At 43.4% G+C, this 19,815-nt stretch overlaps 2 protein-coding genes across 5 annotated transcripts; both read left to right on the forward strand.

Annotated features, from left to right (window-relative positions):
- The first annotated feature begins 170 nt into the window (after positions 1–170).
- On the forward strand, positions 171–3,396 carry gjb8 (gap junction protein beta 8). Its single transcript, XM_054786624.1, has 2 exons — positions 171–302; positions 1,188–3,396. The coding sequence occupies exon 2, from the start codon at positions 1,205–1,207 to the stop codon at positions 2,009–2,011; it is 807 nt and encodes a 268-aa protein (XP_054642599.1). The 5' UTR covers positions 171–302; positions 1,188–1,204; the 3' UTR covers positions 2,012–3,396.
- A 2,110-nt stretch (positions 3,397–5,506) lies between these two features.
- gja3 (gap junction protein, alpha 3) lies at positions 5,507–15,431 on the forward strand. Of its 4 annotated transcripts, XM_054786621.1 has the most exons (4): positions 5,513–5,627; positions 5,778–5,847; positions 6,322–6,380; positions 10,303–15,431. In XM_054786621.1, the coding sequence occupies exon 4, from the start codon at positions 10,338–10,340 to the stop codon at positions 11,700–11,702; it is 1,365 nt and encodes a 454-aa protein (XP_054642596.1). In that variant the 5' UTR covers positions 5,513–5,627; positions 5,778–5,847; positions 6,322–6,380; positions 10,303–10,337; the 3' UTR covers positions 11,703–15,431. The 4 variants fall into 4 exon arrangements, 3 of the variants coding, with proteins under 3 accessions (XP_054642595.1, XP_054642597.1, XP_054642596.1); XR_008572414.1 differs by lacking the exon at positions 10,303–15,431 and adding an exon at positions 7,146–7,693 and having other exon boundaries at positions 5,507–5,847; XM_054786620.1 differs by having other exon boundaries at positions 5,507–5,847.
- Positions 15,432–19,815: the final 4,384 nt, after the last annotated feature.

The following is a 19,815-nucleotide window of genomic DNA, read 5'->3' on the forward strand; positions in this document are numbered from 1 at the left end:
TAAATAAATATAAATGTAAAATATAATTGTCAACTTTTGAATTGGGGCTACTAAATCACTGCACGAGCAGTGATTTAGTAGCCCCGCCCCTCGGCTTGAAGACGACTAAGAGCTTGGAAAGTTTCAGGTGTCCTTGCAGTAAACTTTCAGCGCCACTCTCGTGTCGCTTGAGCAGCCTTTGCTTTTGTGGGTGGGGGGTTCCTCTTTTAAATCCTGACATCAAAACACGGGACTGATTTTGTTCTTTATTACTGGAAAATTAAAGATATATTGTTTTTATTGGATTGCCTCCACGCAGACAGGTGAGTCTTCTTAGTGAAGTCATTCAACTTTGCGCTCATTCATACGATTAAACAAACAATTTAATTGCTAAAACTATTGGTTAAAAATTTCGTTGAGAAAGTTCTTTAAAATAATGTATGAAAAATGCATGTATCTGACTTCTTAAGTTACTTGTAAAACGGAAATGCTGTCATTTCTATTTGTTTCGACTTTTTCATCTTAGTAACGACTGTTAGCAGGGTAATTCATTCATTAAAAATGTTCGTCGAAACTGTTAATTGAAGATGCTAGTTTAGGTGGTTTTTACATCAATTAGTGTATTTTAACATTGTGCAATAATGACTTCTAAGACAAACATATTCCACAATATATCGCTATATATATATATACAGTATATAGACTTTAAACTTATTATCTATTATCTTATTATATATAAATATAACTTGCCTTTTTTGCCGATTTGTGTTTTGTTTTTATTTTATTTATTTATTGATTTTTTTTGTATTTTGTTTTTATGTTGTTTTGTGAACGCTACTTAATGCTAGCCAATTTCTTCCTCGCCCGAGTTTGATTTTTGTGCTGGTACGACAGCACCGCCCAGTGACTGAAAGTGGAACTGCACCGTTTACCAACAAACGCAGCTTTTACTAGCATGTAAATGAAAACGATACTGCGTGAAATGCATTACTTCCATCGCCCTCATAATGTAGAAAAGACACTGAAACATAAGATACTAAAGATAAGATAAGATAATATATCATTTCTTGAATATAAGCTTGCATTGTTTAATTTTAATAAGGAGTTCTAGAATTGGAAAGTATATGTCCTTTTACGTAGTAGGACATCACAGGACGTGTATTGCAGTAATGTGATCGTCTCTGAGGATGTTGAAACTCCCCCTGCAGGTCATCCGGGGGCCAGCATGTCTTGGGGAGCCCTCTACGCCCAGCTGGGCGGCGTCAACAAACACTCGACCAGCCTGGGCAAGATCTGGCTCTCGGTGCTCTTCATCTTCCGCATCACCATCCTGGTGCTGGCGGCCGAGAGCGTGTGGGGCGACGAGCAGTCCGACTTCACGTGCAACACGCAGCAACCAGGCTGCAAGAACGTGTGCTACGACCACTTCTTCCCGGTGTCGCACATCCGCCTGTGGTGTCTGCAGCTCATCTTCGTGTCCACGCCGGCCCTGCTGGTGGCCATGCACGTGGCCTACAGGAAGCGCGGCGACAAGAGGAGCATCCTGGCCTCCAACGGAGCCGAGAAGCCCACCGACACTGACCTGGAGACCTTGAAGAGGCGGCGTCTTCCCATCACGGGCACACTGTGGTGGACGTACACCTGCAGCCTCTTCTTCCGCCTCATCTTCGAGGGCGGCTTCATGTACGCGCTCTACTTTGTCTACGACGGCTTCCAGATGCCCCGCCTGGTCAAGTGCGAGCAGTGGCCGTGCCCCAACAAGGTGGACTGCTTCATCTCCAGACCCACCGAGAAGACCATCTTCACCATCTTCATGGTGGCCTCCTCGTCCATCTGCATGGTGCTCAACGTGGCCGAGCTGGCCTACCTGGTCGCCAAGGCGCTCATGAGGTGCTCCAGCCGGAGCAAGAGGAAACTCTCCTACAACCACAAGGAGACCATGATCAGGGACAACGCCGTCGTGCAGAACAAGAAGAACGAGCTGCTGCTCTCCTCCTCCTCCGACTCCTCCAGCCGCAAGACCGTGTGTTGAAGGACGGGACCAGCAAAATCTCCACAGGTCTCCATCATTTGGCTTGTGAGGGCCCTTCTGTGTCCACATGACACCAGGGGAACAAGTCCCGAACATGAGCTTAAGTCTGGAGGACATTGCTCTTGAAAAGCCATCATGGTGACAGGTTGAAGCCACAAAATAAGCAATTTTCACATCTTTTGCAGGACATTTGGACTAAAGTGTTGGGACACAACTCTTAATCAATCAATGGATCAATCACAACTTGGACGTTAGTTGTCTGGGAACACTTTAGGGAAGACCCTTCTCCAAGATTGCGTGGTCCACAATGGCCTCCTTGGAGGAGAATGGAGTGAAGGAACAAGCCTGTTAAACGCCTCACAAAAATTCCCGTAGACGCATTCCAAAATGTTGTAGCTCGTGCCGTAGTTTGCCACAAGAAAAGGGACATAGGATCTCCAACGTGGCGTAGTTTGACATGAAAATGTGATTTCTAACCATGAACACTACGAGTCTATGAAAACACAACGTGTTCTCTCAAAATGGCAGATTTAAAATGCTGCATTAGGACACGAGAAGGTCAGTTTGGTCACACAAATATAAAACACAAAAAGGTTAGCCGTGACAAATGGCCCAGTTCGACATCTCGTGTTGATGGTGGACTCCAGCCGCAAACGAGGAGGACAACTCCATTTTTCTTCACTTTCCACCGTCCTGCACGTGTCCCAATACTTTTGTCCACACAGTGTTGCAACACTTATTATCAAATGCAGATGGTTCCCTGCGTGAAATGCGTTCCCGTGCGGTTCGTTTCTTGCAAATATTTGCGGGGAAAGCCATGTGGCGTGACTGTTCTGCCTCTGAGGGACTTTGATGAAGCGTCTTCACTTTGAAAGAACTTCAGGATGAAGTTGCACCGATGTTCTTTTTGCTTTTCCATCCAATACAGTGGAACCTCTAAAGCCGCACGCGAGCTTCTCAAACTGCCCATTTCTTATACAGTATCTTTCCTCCATAGGAAATCCTGGCAAATGGATTAGTCTGTTCCGGGGTCAAACTGTGTCCATCATAGAATTGTTTCAAGTCCCATTTGAACATTTAATTGTGTAAAAATGTTTGCAAATGTTACAAAACTGTGCTGTCGGAAACCCAGCAGTTGCTGGTTGTGAAAGAGTTTTCCTACAAAAAAGCCAAAGAAGAACAAAACAAAGTTCCACTTTGGAGGTTCTACTGTATTATTTTTCAAGCCGACGTCTACATCGGCATCTAGTGGTTTACAATGAAATGTACGCTAACGCGCACCAAAACACTTGAGAGGTGATTCTTTGTTCGGTGTTAACATGAAGGCTTAATCTGCTGCGGTGTTCTGCATTTAAACGTGTTTTTTCAGCTTTTTCTAATAAAATTTGGCCTTGTGTGATACTGTGATTGGCCTGACATGTTTTTCTTCTTATTATTTAGTCAGCATCAGTTACTTCGAGGGATGTCTCACTCTGGAGTAAAATACATAGCCTCCACTCCAGGGCGGCATGAATAAAAATGAAAAGGTGGGAGGCCACGTTGGGACGTTCTGTACATTAAAGATCCAATACAGCTCAATAGGTGACAAAGCTAGTTGGTGTAAAATCTCATATTTCATCTCATTGATGATGAATTTATTTTTGCAATATGCCAACCACCAATAAGAAAAACAAAACAAGCTGCAGCTGAAAATGGCCCCTGGGCCGCACTTTGGACACCCCTGATCTACCTACTGTCAAATGTAATAATTCGGTGTGTCTCACTCTGAGTAAAATGTGCAGGCTCTGCTGGTTATCCAGTTCAAATGACTGATGTCTCACTCTGGAGTGAAATTTGTAAGCTCATAAAGGAAGTCTCACTCTGAGTACAATTTTATGGCTCTCCTCCAATTCAAATACGTGATGTCTCACTCTGGAGTAAAATTTGCAGGCTCTGTTGGCTGCCTAATTCAAAGAAGCGATGTCTCACTCTGAAGTAAACTTAGCAAGCTCATAAGTGATGTCTCGCTTGAAGTAACATTTGTAGGCTCATAAGTGGTGTCCCACGACCCTAAGAGGAGAAGCGGTATAGAAAATGGATGGATGGATAAGTGATGTCTCACTCGGAGTATTATTTGCAGGCACTGTTGGCTCCCTAATTCAAACAAGTGATGTCTCACTCTGAGTAAAACTTGTAGGCTCTGCTGGCTGTCCACTTTGTGATGTCTCACTCTGGAGTAAAATTTGTAAACGCGCAAGTGATGTCTCACTTGGAGTAAAATGTGCAGGCTCTGTTGGTTGTCCACTTCAAATTAGCAATGTCTCTCTATACAATTTGCAGGCTCTGTGAAACTACAGTATGCTCATAAGGGATGTCTCACTCTTAAATCAAATGTGTAAGCTCACAAGTGACGTCTTACTCTGGAATAAAATCTACAGCCCATATACTGGCTGTCAAATCCAATCACCTGTGATGTCTCACTCTGAGTAAAATGTGTAGGCTCTGCTGGCGGCCCACTTCAAATGAATGATGTCTCACTCTGGAGAAAAAATGGTCAGCTTATGGGTGATGTCTCACTCTGAGTAAAGTTTGCAGACTCTGTCGGCTATCCACTTCTAATGAATGATGTCTCACTCTGGAGTAAAACTTGTAGACTCAAAAGTGATGTCTCACGCTGAGTAAAATTTGCAGGCTATGTCGACCATCCACTTCAAATTAGTGATGTCCCACTCTGGAGATGAATTTACAGGCCATGTGGCTGTCGTGAAAAACATTTTAGCGGAACGTAATAGCAGAGAGTAACAAGTGGTGACAAACTTGAGACTTCGCCGACCTCCGTCTGAATTTGAATTGAAATGCAGTCACGCATCCGAGCCTGCCAGCGGGCCCGAGAGCGAATAGCGGCAGCTCGGCTCGCGGCGGTCCCGTGTCGACGGTTGACAGCGAGTCTTCCTCACACTTTTCCAGAGACGCTTTCCTTTCCCAGGCGACACGTGGAGGGCGAGCCGTGTGTGAACTTTGTCTAGTTGTGGTGCTGCGCAGTGGCTCCTATCAGCTTTCAACGTGTGTCTTATTTTAGACGCCGTGCTAATCGCACCCCCGGCATGAGGAACCTTGTCTTTGTCCTCCCTGCGTCCGTCCAGGAATAGCCTGGCTTGATTTGGACCTCTGGGAAAGAAAAGCGAGGAATTAGACTTTTGATTTGAAGACTTGCATGTGTTATATGTGGATGCCCCCCTGAGGGGACAGAGTTCTTTCCCCCTGATTTGAATACTATTGAGAACCTGCAGTAATGCTCTGTACAAACCACGGTATGAGTTGCTGGCACCCGCGTCATTCAAGCATAGAAGAAATGTAAATATGGTATAACATAGACAGCGGTGCGTAGCATAGCGCCCCCTGCCCCCTGCCGACCCCAAGGGGGGCCCACCCCACTTTTTGAGAAGCACTGGCAGGGGCGTGGTGTGTGTTTCTTTGTGTGTGTGTGTGTGTGTGTGTGTGTGTGTGTGTGGTGACTCCGTGGGTTCAGTCATGCATGTCCACGCATTGTGACAGCGCAGACATGGCTGGTAGCGGCAGGCAAGTCCACCCGGGCCGCCCGGCTGCCCCCTAGAACTCGCAGCAGACGTGTGCAAAGGTTGTTTTGTTTTTGTCTTCTTATAGCCCAGGTTGTCGGGGTCAGGGGTCATTACCCAGAGGAGTTGGTGTGTCGACTAATTTGTCCAGGAGCTCTTTTTACTCAGTGTTTTTTTTGTTTTTTTTTAAATTTGGGACTTTTTTTCCTCAGAGGATGTGAGCAAGGATGGCGGTCTGCTCAGCTTCCCCACGTTAAAGTGTGTCACTTCGCAGTGTAAAAGGTACACAACGCCACCACTGACTTACACAACGTGTGAGAAAAATGAGTGTTTTTTTTGGAATGCACACAAAGCTCACAATAGTGGCTGCTCTCTGGTAGCTTCTGCATTGTCACTATAGTGTGTGTGTGTGTGTGTGTGTGTGCGTATGCTAGACTTCACACACTCCAACACTAACTTTTAAAAATGTATTTGCTACGCTTTTGTGTGAATTTAAACTATTTTTTATTTATATAAAAAAACATACATTTATTATTATTTAATATACATAACATTAAAATACTCATCAAAAGGGTGATGCTTTACTACATAAGACATACACGCTATGTGCGTGCAGTGGTTATATATGTATAACCACACACGGTCAGAATAAGGCTGCAAAGATGGTTTTTACACACAAAAAGGGCATCGGAGGTGAGATAAATAGATTTAATGATACATAAGAAATAAGTGGCGACGATCTTCTTCTCGTTACAGGTGCGGAAAACCCCGTGAACCCCGGTCGATGGATTTATTACCTTTAAAACAACTTCTGAGTAAGTTTCTCTCGTCTTTGAATGGTTGTCAATGTCAAGCGTGATGACTGATAAGCAGCTGCTGCATTGATCTAACACGCGCGCGTGTTTCAAAAGTCATTTTTCTTCAATAATTGAACAACTGAATGATGTAAAGAGTCCAACATGGTCCTGTTATCGTCTCATACTTAACCGTCAGTATGGCTGCAAATTCGCTTTTAAGATGATAAAACTCGCACCCAACACATTTTTACTAGCTGAGTTCGCCAAATGAGAAAATATTTCTTTCAAATGCAACATAAATAAGTGTGACATGTGGAATATGAACAGTGCAAATAATATAGTGTTTCTTTTATCAGCGCTGTTATTATCACATCTTTACAATGACAGTTCTCTTGGGACGATGTACAGTGGGCAGCCAATCGAAAGGAGGGTGGCGTCTCTATTTGTTTCTGTGTGTGTGTGTGTGTGTGTGTGTGTGTGTGTGTGTGTGCGTGCGTGTGTGTGTGTGTGTGTGTGTGTGTGTGTGCGTGCGTGTGTGTGTGTAAATGCTATTTTCCACCATGATAATGTTGATCTCAGCACATGCCTGCTGGGCACTGGAGCGAGCAGGTGAGCGAGCGAGCGAGGCTAGCACGCCATGGAGAGAGGTGAGGGTGGGGGGGGAAACAGAAATGGGGGTGGGGTAGGGGTGTTCAGGTGGCTTGTACAGTAAATCGGCAGCCACCGTGTGTTGCTGACGTTTACCATAAAGGGCTTCCATACACTGTTTGTGTCTCGCGATAGGTTGGGATTTGGAAAAAGACTGGACCCCATAGGAGATCTGTGGATTCGTCTGTTCCGGGGTCAAGCTGTGGCCATCATAAAACTATTTATCCACTGTCTCAAGTCACATCGTGTGTTGTAAAGAAGTTATGCGTTGAATAAAAGTCAAATCAAGTACAAATCAAGCCGTTGCCCCTCGCCATTTCACGCTTTGAAATTTCACTGCTTCACTCCACCATGATTTTGCAGACACACAGTACAGGCCAAAAGTTTGCTTTTTCATTTATTTTCATGACTACTTACATTGTAGAGTGTCAAAACTATGAATGACCACATGTGGAATGACAGTATGCACTTAACAAAACGGTGCAAAATAACTCTAAATATGTCTTATGTTTTAAATATGTCTTATGTTTTAAATAACTCTAAATATGTCTTATGTTTTAAATATGTCTTATGTTTTAAATAACTCTAAATATGTCTTATGTTTTAAATCTGTCTTATGTTTTAAATAACTCTAAATATGTCTCATGTTTTAAATATGTCTTATGTTTTAAATATGTCTTATGTTTTATATAACTCTAAATATGTCTTATGTTTTAAATGTCTTATGTTTTAAATATGTCTTATGTTTTATATAACTCTAAATATGTCTTATGTTTTAAATGTCTTATGTTTTAAATATGTCTTATGTTTTATATAACTCTAAATATGTCTTATGTTTTAAATGTCTTATGTTTTAAATATGTCTTATGTTTTATATAACTCTAAATATGTCTTATGTTTTAAATGTCTTATGTTTTAAATAACTCTAAATATGTCTCATGTTTTAAGTAGCCACACTTTGCTTTTTGTTGCTTCACGAGTCGCCTGAAATGGTTTTCACTTCACAGGTGTGCCTCGTCAGGGTCACTGAGTGGGATTTCTTGCCTTATTAACGAAGCTGGGACCTTCGGTTGTGTTGTGTGTCCAAACGTTCGGCCTGTGCTGTATTCATGAATAAATCACGCTGTTTTGTGGTTGAATGCGGCCTATTATCATTCAGAAAATATGCATATTTAAGCAGATTGTACACATTAAGCGTTAATAAATAAATTAAGCATTTTCAAGCATAAAAACAGCGAAATGAACCGAAATCCGAACATAAGGCATTGAATGTCGTACTCTACGTTGGTCACTAGGTGTCAGTAGCTTTTCGGTGAGACTTGGTCGCTGGAGCAACAACATCATGGGCCACTGTTGCAGGCTACCAGGCTACAAGCTAAAACTCAACTCTGCACCCCCATTTGTTACGAAAACATTCACAGAGGGAAGCACTTGGTGATCATGTGACTCTGAACTGAGAAAGATCGCGCGGCCATTTCAGACTATTTTGACTGATCTTTCAAGGCACACAGAATATTGTGTTGTATGGCTATATAAACATGGAACCTACCAAAACAAACATTAGACTCCCGTCTTTCATCGGGGAAAAAAGTTTGTTTCCTCCTTTTTCTGTTCTTTAGTAATCAGCAGTAGAACATAGGTAAGTTTCGGGAAAATATCAGTTCCTGACTAAAAAAGGGAGACAACCAGCTTTTCAAGCATAACTTTCATTTTGACACAAATATTTTTGCTTTAGTGGCAGCTCAAATATCTAAACAACTATACCAACACAAACAAGGGGTTGTTTTACAGCAAAATAACAATTAATTGACAAAAATAACACCATCAACTATTTACAGTTTTCACATTTGGAACTGAACTATGTGTGTGCACGTGTGTGGACAGTTGCATCATCACCTCTTTTTGCCTCTCGTGCACAAAAACATAATAGATGTGGAAATAGTTTTTTTGGGATCGGGTGTTCGGGTTTATAAAAACGCGTAAATACGTCTTTGGAATTGAATGAGTTAACAAGTTAGCGCTTCTCCCTACAGACTTTGTTTCTACCCACTCCCATTTTCAGTAATCGACACCTTTGAACAGTTAACGTCCGTCCCTGCACCCCGCCCAGGGCTCGAAGCGGGGTGCGCAGATGAGTTGAGCAGCGCTAGGCGACGAGCTAAAAGCCCGAGCTGCCAACATCATCCAACGTCATCCAGCGGGGAGAAAAACAACAATAGCTTTTTCTTTACAGCAGGGGTGTCCAAACTTTTTTCCAGCATAGGCCACATAATGAAAAATGAAAAGTGATGTTTTGTAAATATGCTAAGAAGTGACACATGTTTTAAGAAAAACTGACATCGATGAAAAAGACGATTATTAGTACGAATTTCAGTCTTTGCTCTTTTTCCCCCCATTTTTGCTGTGGTTTTTTTGGTCTTTGTAATATTATGACTTTATTCCTATAACATTCACTTTTTCCCCAACCTAATTTAGCAAAAATTACAACATTTTAAAAATGTCTTGCTTGCTCTCACAAAACCAAAAATCACATAACATAAATAAAATTAACAATACACAATTTTTTCTTGAATATTTCACACTGTGCTACTGAAACCCTCATAATATCATCAGTTTATTCTCGTAATTCATCCTCGTTAGAATGCGTCTTTTTTGTCTTGCTATTTTGACTTTATTCTCGTCAAATGACAACTGTAGTTTCCCTTTCTGTTGTTTTTTCCCCCCAAAATATTTCACTTGTAAATTTTCTCCTGGAACTATCATGGCTTTACTCCCATCAAACATCTTTTTACGCAACCTGATATTCCAAAAATTACAACTTTGTTCTTTTGTTTGTTTCTCAAATAATATTTCAGCTTTTTTTTTATCTTTTAAAAAGTCTTTTTTCTTGAATATTTCAACTTAATGCTATAAAAGGACGTTATTTTTCCTCCTAATGTTACGCCGTTATTCTCGTAAAACTCCCACTTCTTCCTCAGTAGATTGCGACTTTTTCTGTTCATATTTTCATTTTATTCTTGTCAAATTTCTGCATATTTTTCCATTGTTGCTGCAGTTGGGGGCTTTTTTTTAGTGTTCTTGTTAAAGTCTATTTTTAGAATGTGCCGCGGGCTGCACTTTAGAGCTTGGGGGGGGTAAAACCATTCCGAAATGAAGATCACGACATCATGTTTGTTATTAAGAGAACGTCAGGGTTGTCCAAAGTGCGGCGCCGGGGCCCTTCTCGGGCCGATTCTGAGCGTTGCAATAACCTGAATGTAACTTCCTGCCTCCCGCTTTCTCGCCCCTCCAGACGCGACTTTCTCCGCAGGCTGGGAATCTTGAAGCATGGGTGACTGGAGCTTTCTGGGGCGTCTGCTGGAGAACGCTCAGGAGCACTCCACCGTCATCGGCAAGGTGTGGCTGACGGTCCTCTTCATCTTCAGGATCCTGGTGCTGGGCGCCGCCGCCGAGGAGGTGTGGGGCGACGAGCAGTCCGACTTCACGTGCAACACGCAGCAGCCCGGCTGCGAGAACGTGTGCTACGACGAGGCCTTCCCCATCTCGCACATCCGCTTCTGGGTGCTGCAGATCATCTTCGTGTCCACGCCCACGCTCATCTACCTGGGCCACGTGCTGCACATCGTGCGCATGGAGGAGAAGCGCAAGGAGAAGGAGGAGAACATGCGCAAAGCCCACCGCTTCCAGGAGGAGAAGGAACTGCTTTTTAGAAACGGCGAGGATGATGGTGGTGGCGGTGGCGGTGGCGGCGGAAGCGGCGGCGGGACTAAAAGGGAGAAGCCTCCCATCAGGGACGAGCACGGCAAAATCCGCATCCGAGGCGCCTTGCTGCGTACGTACGTGTTCAACATCATCTTCAAAACCCTCTTTGAGGTGGGCTTCATTCTGGGCCAGTACTTCCTGTACGGGTTCCAGCTGAGGCCGCTCTACAAGTGCGCCCGCTGGCCCTGCCCCAACACGGTGGACTGCTTCATCTCACGGCCCACCGAGAAGACCATTTTTATCATTTTCATGCTTGTGGTGGCATGCGTGTCGCTTTTCCTCAACTTGTTGGAGATCTACCACCTGGGCTGGAAGAAGCTCAAGCAAGGCATGACCAACGGCTTCGCACCCGAGCAAGAGGCGGCGCGCCGAGCCGATGTCGAGGCAGAGTGTTCGGCCTCCAAAACCGGGAGCTACCCTTCCAGGTACACAGACGTGGCGGCCGGCAGCGGGGCCTTCCTGCCTCGGACGGCGCCCTCGGGGGCGGAGTTTAAGATGGACAACCTCCAGCAGGAGGAGGCCCTCCGCCAGCACGGCCCCGCCTCCCACTACTACATCAGCAACAACAACAACCACAGGCTGGCCGCGCAGCAGAACTGGGCCAACCTGGCCACCGAGCAGCAGACTCGGGAGATGAAGGCCACTTCCCCCACGCCCTCCTCCTCCTCTTCCTCCTCGTCTGCTGGCACCCAGCAGCCTGCTGATGCTGCCCCGCCTCTTCCTGCCAGCATCACCACACCCACCAGCAGCAGCACCAGCCAGGGCTCAGGCAGCTGGGCAGAGGGGAAGAGCGAGCCGGATGACAACCACTTCGCCACCACGGTGGAGATGCACAAGCCCCCGGTAACGGCCGCCACTGACCCTCGGCGGCTAAGTCGGGCCAGCAAGAGCAGCAGCGTCCGGGCCCGACCCGACGACCTGGCGGTATGAGCGGAATAAAAGAAGCGGAGGAGGCGGCAGCAGTGGACGAATCTGTGCCTTGTAGGGCACGCCGTGGTGGGCGGAGCCTAGGACATGACCTGGAGTCACCGCGAGGAAGATGCACGTCGTCTTCTTTTAACTGCGCCGGATGGACTAATCAGCGGCACCTTTTAAACCGGTAGCCAGCAGCGCCTGCTTCAGCGCCCTCCGAAAAACCCCGGGGCAAAATCCAGAATGTACCTGGCCACGCCCCCAAACGTGACGCAAGTGATGTACTTCCGTACTTACACGCCGTCTTTTGAGTGCTTAAGTGCGTTTAATATGGCAAAACACAGTGCACTCAAAATACTGAGCGTGCAGCGATGCACGCCAAGTAGTCACCATCTTGGCTACGTGTCGGAAGGGGAGGGGTTAACTCACAAAAAGAGACAGCGTCCCCTTCGTCTCATTTGAAGCAGGAGGTACACGCAAGTCAGAAAACGATATTTTATGGGGCGAGCCAAATGAACTCATTCAATCCCAGCCATTTTTCAAAAGTCAACCCTTCACTAGCGGCCATTTTAGACTATTCCGACTGATCTTTCAAGGCTCACAGAACATTGTGTTCTATGGTTATATACACATGGAACCCACCAAAAGAAACATTAGACTCCCGTCTTTCATCGGAAAAGAAAAAGTTTGTTTCTACCTTTTTCCGGTCTTTAGTAATCAGCAGTAGAACATAGGTGAGTTTCAGGAAAATATCAGTTCCCAACTACAAAAGGGAGACAACCAGCTTTTTGTGAAACGATACATTTCAAGTTGAACTTTCACTCTGACACTTTTGTGGCAGCTCAAATATCTAAACAACTACACCAACATAAACACAATAAAGGGGTAAAACAACAATTTAGTTTAAAAAAATAACGGCATGAACTATTTACAGTCTTCACATTTGGAACTGAACAATGCGTGTGCACGCGTTAACATTTCCCTACAATGCGTAACCTTCTGCACGCTACACTCCTCCACGCTCTCTCCCTTCCTCCTTCCTGTCGTGTGTGATTCTTCCATCCACATGATCCCCGCCGAGCTCTTACCAAATGCACTGCTGCCACCTTGTGGCCGTTTTAATGGCTTAAAAGTGCTCTGAAGTGAAATGCATTAGTGGTGAGTTGCGTCGTCACCTCTTTTTGCCTCTCACGCAAAAAAACATAAAAGCCGTATAACTACGTTGTTGGGATGGGGCGTTCAGGACTATTAAAACGTATAAAAACGTCTTTGGTATTGAATGAGTTAGAAAGGAAGCCGGCAAATATTGCAAGCCTCATTTCCGGTGACGACAGCACACTCAGGAACTAAGTACACAGTGTACTTGTTCAAGTGTACTGAGGGAAGTATTTCATTTGAGACACAGCAAAATGAATTTCTTGCCATCCCAGAGTGGCCCCCCGTCTCGAGCACTGGGGCCACATTGAGAAAAAAACAAAACAGATTTTGAGTGAAAAAAAGTTGTATATTGACGAGAATAAAGTTGTGAATTTACAAGAAAAAAGTCGTAAGATTACGTGTCATGGGTTTTTAGTCCGGCGACTAACTTTCCTCTTGCTTCAGGCAAGCGTTTATTTAGAACGTGGCAGCAAAACACAGCAGTTGAGCACCAACAGATTAGCATGTCCAGCTAGCCCTTCTCACTTCCGCCTTCCGACTTTATTCTCATAAATGTACTAATATATTTTCTCAAAAAAGTACGGATTCATTATCACGAGTTTTTTCTCGTAAATTTATTACTTTATTCATCCTAATATTACGATTTTTTTCTCGGGAATTTATTACTTTATTCTCGTAAATTTACGACTTTATTGTTGTAATATTACAAGGTTTTTAACTCCTAAATTTCGGACGTTATTATTGTAAATTTACGACTTTATTTTCGTAATATTAGGAGTTTTTTCTCATGAATTTACAACTTTTTTCTTGTGAGTTTATGACTTTATTCTCGTAAATTTACGGCTTTATTCTCATAATATTGCAAGTTTTTTCTTGTAAATTTCCAACTTTATACTCGTAAATTAATGACTTTATTATCATAAATTTACGACTTCATTCTCATTAATTTACAGCTTTATTTATTTTTCTGGTAACATTACGAGTTTTTTCTTCTAAATGAATGACTTTATTCTCGTAAATTTACGACTTTATTCTTGTAATATGACAAGTTTTTTCTCTTTAAATTTACGACTTTATTCTCGTAAATTTACGACTTTATTTATTTTTCTGGTAACATTACGAGTTTTTTCTTGTAAATGTATGACTTTATTCTAGTAAATTATTGCTTTATTCTTGTAAATTTACGACTTTATTCTCGTAATATTGCGAGTTTTTCCTGTAAATTCACGACTTTAGTCTCGTAAATTACGACTTTACAAGTTTTTTTCTTGGAAATGTATTACCTTATTCTCGTAAATTGACGACTTTATTCTCATAATATTACAAGTTTTTGCTTGTAAATTTACTAATTAATTCTCGTAAATTACATTTTTTTCTCGTAAATTTGTTGCTTTATTCTCGTAAATTTACGATTTTTTTCTTGTAAATTTATTGTTTTATTCTCTTAGATTTACGACTTTATTCTCACAATATTACGAGTTTTTGTCATAAATTTATGACTTTATTCTCGTAAATGTACGACTTTATTCTCGTAATATTACGAGTTTTCTCGTAAATGGATTACTTTAGTCTAGTAAATCTACAACTTTATTCCCGTAATATTACGAGTTTTTGTCGTAAATTTACGGCTTTATTCTCGAAATCTTAGATTTGTTTCCCCTCAATGTGGCCCTAAGACTCCGTCGTCCCAGATAAAGGAGCTCACCTTTCAGTGCTATTTTTGTAAAATAAAAAATTCTTTTCAAAACTGCATTGTGTTTCACTCCGACATGAAATACTTATGGAGGAAAACAACTAACAATGTGGGGTGGGACGTCTTTCTATTTCCTAAGTTTGACAAGTCAAACCCTGTGAGCCCCGCTCATGTCTGTGTTGCGCTGCGGCGCTGTTGGCTTCACTGACCACCTCCCAAAGTGTAAAAAATACACCAATTGTCCATCAAGCACTGCCACCTTCGGGGGCTTTTAGAAAAACACTGTACTGTTGTTGTAGTCTTTCTCCCAACGTTTTTACACCAAATGCAGCTCTCACACAAAGATAGTAAAGTACTGTATGCTTAGAGACTAACTATTACACCATATAACCACTGCTGCAGACAGTTTTTCCCTCCGGTTTGCATTTTGGTAGTTGATTTGCACACGTAGGAGGAAAATGCTAACACTGCTATCGATGATCCTCAAAGGAATGAAAAAAAAATCATCATAAAAAATGTCTTAAAAGTCCCATCGGCTACTCACACTTTAAATAGAAAACACTTTTATTTATCTGAAGTTCTTGAAGAGAAGAATGTCGGCGTGTGTGTTCACAACTGGACGTCAGAATCAAAAGCCCCCCTCCCTCCTGGCAACCTTTGACCCCGCGGCGCCTCCACACCCTCCTGTTCCGTTACATGCTGAGCATGATCTCGCCGGCTGAGTCGCCACGCTGTCTTAAAGTGGGCAAGTGCCTGTGTGTGTGTGTGTGTGTGTGTGTGTGTGTGTGTGTGTGTGTGTGTGTGTGTGTGTGTGAATGATCCTTTTGTAACAACAAGTTGATGTAAATGTTCATTTACCTCAAATGTTTACAAAACTGTTCCTAAATAAAACATTTTTGTACCAGACGTGTGGCTGTTGCTTGCAACTCTAACTCAAAGTGACTTTTCAGTATTTCTCATTCATATTTTCATTTGCAAGTTGTGGTCAGACATTTCCAATAAAAAAGGAACATTTTTTTACTTTAAAAGAAGGCGCTAAAGACTGTACAAATAAAACAAATACAAAATAAATAAATCATGATCTACATACAACCAAATAACAACACACGCACACACACATACTTATATTATTTTAAAATATAATAGTAAAATAATATTTGACTTGTAGGCGCTTTGCAGTTAAACCAATATTAAATGCCACTAACATGAAAAACAATTCTCATAAATATGATATGCCAAAATTAATATAAATAAATGAATGTAAATAATGTGTAGCCATCAACTCCAATCATTTGATCCGGGCCAATTTTTTTTTTTTTTTTTTTTACAAAGTTTAACTTCGAACTGTATTAAATATGATATTATTTATTCAATAATATATATTTTTAAATCATATATTATTTAGATAATATAATGTTCTATTTGTAGTACACATAATCTCTTAATAATAATGTATATTATTTAAATGTAAATCAAGTTTAATAATTATAATGTAATAATTTAAAATGTATTGTATATTATTGAATTATTTGATGATATATTGTCATTTTAATATAAATACCATTGTAATACATTCATTTATTTTTTTAAACCACTATTGGTAACATACGTATGCAAGGTGTTCTTCAAGGTCTTCTTTTTATATTTTTTGGTTAAAAAATAGTAATTTGGCGCCACAGACATAACACACCTTGAACATCATGTGTGTCATCTTTAAATGACGTGAATGAGTCATTATTTGGGGTGCCACAAGATCTAGCGAGATTAAAACGTGACAAGATTTCTGGTGGCCACTAGGCCTGAGTAAATGATACAACAAATGAAAATGAACTCAATTCAATCCAATTTTGCCGGCCTGAATATATTGCCACATGCAACATGCTGGGACTGAACCATGTGTGTGCACGTGTGTGCACGCATGCACCTGCGTTAACATTTCCCTACGATGTGGAGGCAAACGTGTCCTCTTCTCCTGCCTCCGCAGGAAGGGGGGTCGCTCTGTGCATTGCTTTCAGCACCTTGGTGCGCTTGCTCCATAGAACAACGGCATGAACGGAGTGAGCCCTTTTGTCGTAGTAATTATCATGCTTTTTTTTCTCTGCTTAATGAAATCTTACAAAAAAGCAAATGGATGTTTAAAAAAAGTACAAAAGCAGGCCATTTTATTGCCCCTCCACCCCCCGAACCCCGACCCCATCCCAAAGCTACTGTAGATTGTGCCGCACCGAACTGAGAGCATTTTGACCCTGTTGTGTAGCCGTACCCAGCGATTAGACCCCGCTCAACAATGAACATATCGTTAGGTGTCAATCAACAGCACGCATGACTATCATCTTGTACTGGATCGCATCATATTGTGTACCTAATGAAGCGTCCATTGATTTGAGCGCAGTCCAAACCTTTGACTTCACCAAATGTGTGTACGGAAAGAAAAAAAAAAAAAAGAACAATGCAATGCTGATGACTCACTTTCACGGGTCCGGTACATGAGTGGCGAGCGCTGGGGTCCAGTGGCTGAGGAGTGATGGGAGACGTGTCTGTCACCGCTTCCTGCAGTATGATGGCCACCACGGCACCTCCATGCGACTGTGGCCCGGGACGGTTTGTTTTTCTGCAAGCCTGGGAGGACAAACTTGAGCAAGAAGTCACATCTCAATTGCATCAACATCAGCAAATATTAAAAAATTATATATATATATATATATATATATATATATATATATATATATATATATACACACATTGTGTAATATAATATCATAATAAGGTCACTTATTTGTTCATTTACGTCTAAAACTACTTTTGGAATGTTAACTGCTTGTGTTGATGGTACTACAAGGGAGAAAGCTGATTGGCTAGTGGGGAACTCTGTGGCTCCACCCACCCAGTAAAAGAGATGCAGGTTAAGCAACCTATTGACTCTTTTATTTTTTTTTTTAAAGAAACATAATGAGTGCTGCTTAACTCTTGGCTTGTGTTTTCTCAAGAAGGAAACCGATTGGCTGCAGGTGACCTCTGTGGCCTTTGAGGAAGTATGCGGCTCCGCCCACCCAGGGGGAGAGATGCAAGTTAAGCAACCTATTGACTCTTTTAAAAGGGAACAGCGTAACCATCACTTTTACTTCACTCTTAGCTTGTGTGTTCTCAAGAAGGAACACGATTGGCTTGAGGTGAGCTCGGTGGCTCCGCCCTTTCAGGAAGAATGTGGCTCCGCCCACCCAGGAGGAGAGCTACAGGCTTAGCAACCTATTGACCCTTTTTTTTAAAGTGCTCTTTGTAAAAAGGAACAGTGTAACAATGAGTTCTATTTAACTCTTAGCTTGTGTGTTCTCAAGAAGGAACCTTCCAGGTGAGCTCGGTGGCCCTCCATCAGCCGTAAGTGGGTTTTCAGAACCGACAGGACTCTTCCTGGTCTGTGAATACTTATGTACAGTACTTGCTGTCATTACTGGGGGTATTCCATTTTGGAATAAGGCTGCATGATATAGTGTGAGGGGCTGCACGGTGGTGTAGTGGTTAGCAAGGAGGAGAAGCGGCATAGAAAATGGATGGATGGATGTAGTGTGAAGTGCTGAGAACACTTTGCCTGAGGCTGACTCGCACCACAACTCAGTGGCAGACTGGCAGGGGTCAAAGGCCACGTGGCGTGACACACAGCAGGCGCGAACAGTTTGCAAAGCAGCGGCATGTTTAGTGGCGTGATTGTCAACCCGGCTAATTAACATACTATCATGTCATCTGCTGCAGCTGGCGTGTTGCATTCAAGGCCCCAAAGGAAAATTCAGCAGCATTAATCATAGGTGGTCTTCCAATACAGCTTAGTTCATGGTAGTACATAAAAATATACAGTATATGCTGTAGTTTTTTACATTTTGCACAGTTGGATCTTAAGGGGGTTATAAGTAGAGCTTCAAAATGCAAGAAGAAGAAATGGCCGTGAGACAAAAAATAATGAGTAAGCTATTTATTGCAAACAAGCATTAGAGTGAAATAGGCTGTTCAACAGATCCTATCTCATTCCATTCCATTCCATTTTCCTCCGCTTATCCGTGTCCGGGTCGCGGGGGCAGCAGTCCCAGTAGGGAAGCCCTGACCTCCAGTCCCCGGCCACCTCCTACACCGGGAGGACACCAAGGCGTTCCCAGGCCAGCTATGAGACATAATCCCTCCAGCGGGTCCTGGGTCTCCCAGCTGGGCATGCCTGGAACACCTCACCAGGGAGGTGTCCGGGAGGCATCCGGACTAGATGCCCGAGCCACCTCAACTGTCTCCTCTCGATGTGAAGGCGCAGCAGCTCTACTCTGAGCTCCTCCCGGACGGCCGAGCTCCTGACCCTATCTCTTAGGGTGAGTCCAACTACCTTACGGAGGAAACTAATTTCAGCCGCTTGTATCCTCAATCTCATTCTTTCGGTCATGACCCAAAGCTCATGAGCATAGGTGGGGGTGGGAACATAGATCGACCGGTAAATTGAGAGCTTTGCTTTCCGGCTCTGGGTGTTTGGAGCTACCATTTCATTTTGATAGGCCACATAACTGATGGACAGGGTGGTATTTCAGGAGTGAGTCCAGTGACACCTTAAGGTGTGATCCACGATCTCGTTCTTTGGGTTCTTTCGGCTTTGCCTTCCGGCTCAGCTCTCTCTTCACCACGACGGTCCGGTACAGCGACCGCATTACTGCAGACACTGCGCCGATCTGCCTATCGACCTCACGCTCCAACCTTCCCTCACTCGTGAACAAGACCCTGAGATACTTGAACTCCTCCACCTGGGGCAGGACCTCATTCCCAACCCGGAGGGAGCAATCCACCCTTTTCCGACTGAGAACCATGGCCTCAGATTTGGAGGTGCTGAGTCTCATCCCAGAAGCTTCACACTCAGATGCCAACCGTCCCAGTAAACGCTGCAGGTCACAGCCCGATGAGGCCATCAGGACCACATCGTCTGCAAATAGCAGAGACGAGATCCTAGTGACCCGAACTGGACTCCCTCGACACCTTGGCTGCGCCTAGAAATTCTGTCCATGAAAATTATGAACAGAATGGGTGACAAAGGGCAGCCTTGGCGGAGGCCAACGTTCACCGGAAACAGGCTTGACTTACTGCAGGCAATGCGAACCAGGCTCCTGCTCCGGTTGTACAAGGACTGAATGGGAGGTAGTAGCGCGCCACCAATCCCATACTCCCGGAGCACCCCCCACAGGACACCGCGAGGGACACGGTCGAATGCCTTTTCCAGGTCCACAAAGCACATGTAGACCGGTACCCTCCAGTACCCTT

Source organism: Dunckerocampus dactyliophorus, chromosome 9 (genome assembly GCF_027744805.1).
Source record: "Dunckerocampus dactyliophorus isolate RoL2022-P2 chromosome 9, RoL_Ddac_1.1, whole genome shotgun sequence".
Lineage (NCBI taxonomy): Eukaryota > Metazoa > Chordata > Actinopteri > Syngnathiformes > Syngnathidae > Dunckerocampus > Dunckerocampus dactyliophorus.

Coding starts and splice junctions, on each gene's coding strand:
- gjb8 (XM_054786624.1), top strand. CDS start 1,205: ATGTCTTGGGGAGCCCTCTACGCCCAGCTGGGCGGCGTCAACAAACAC.
- gja3 (XM_054786620.1), top strand. CDS start 10,338: ATGGGTGACTGGAGCTTTCTGGGGCGTCTGCTGGAGAACGCTCAGGAG.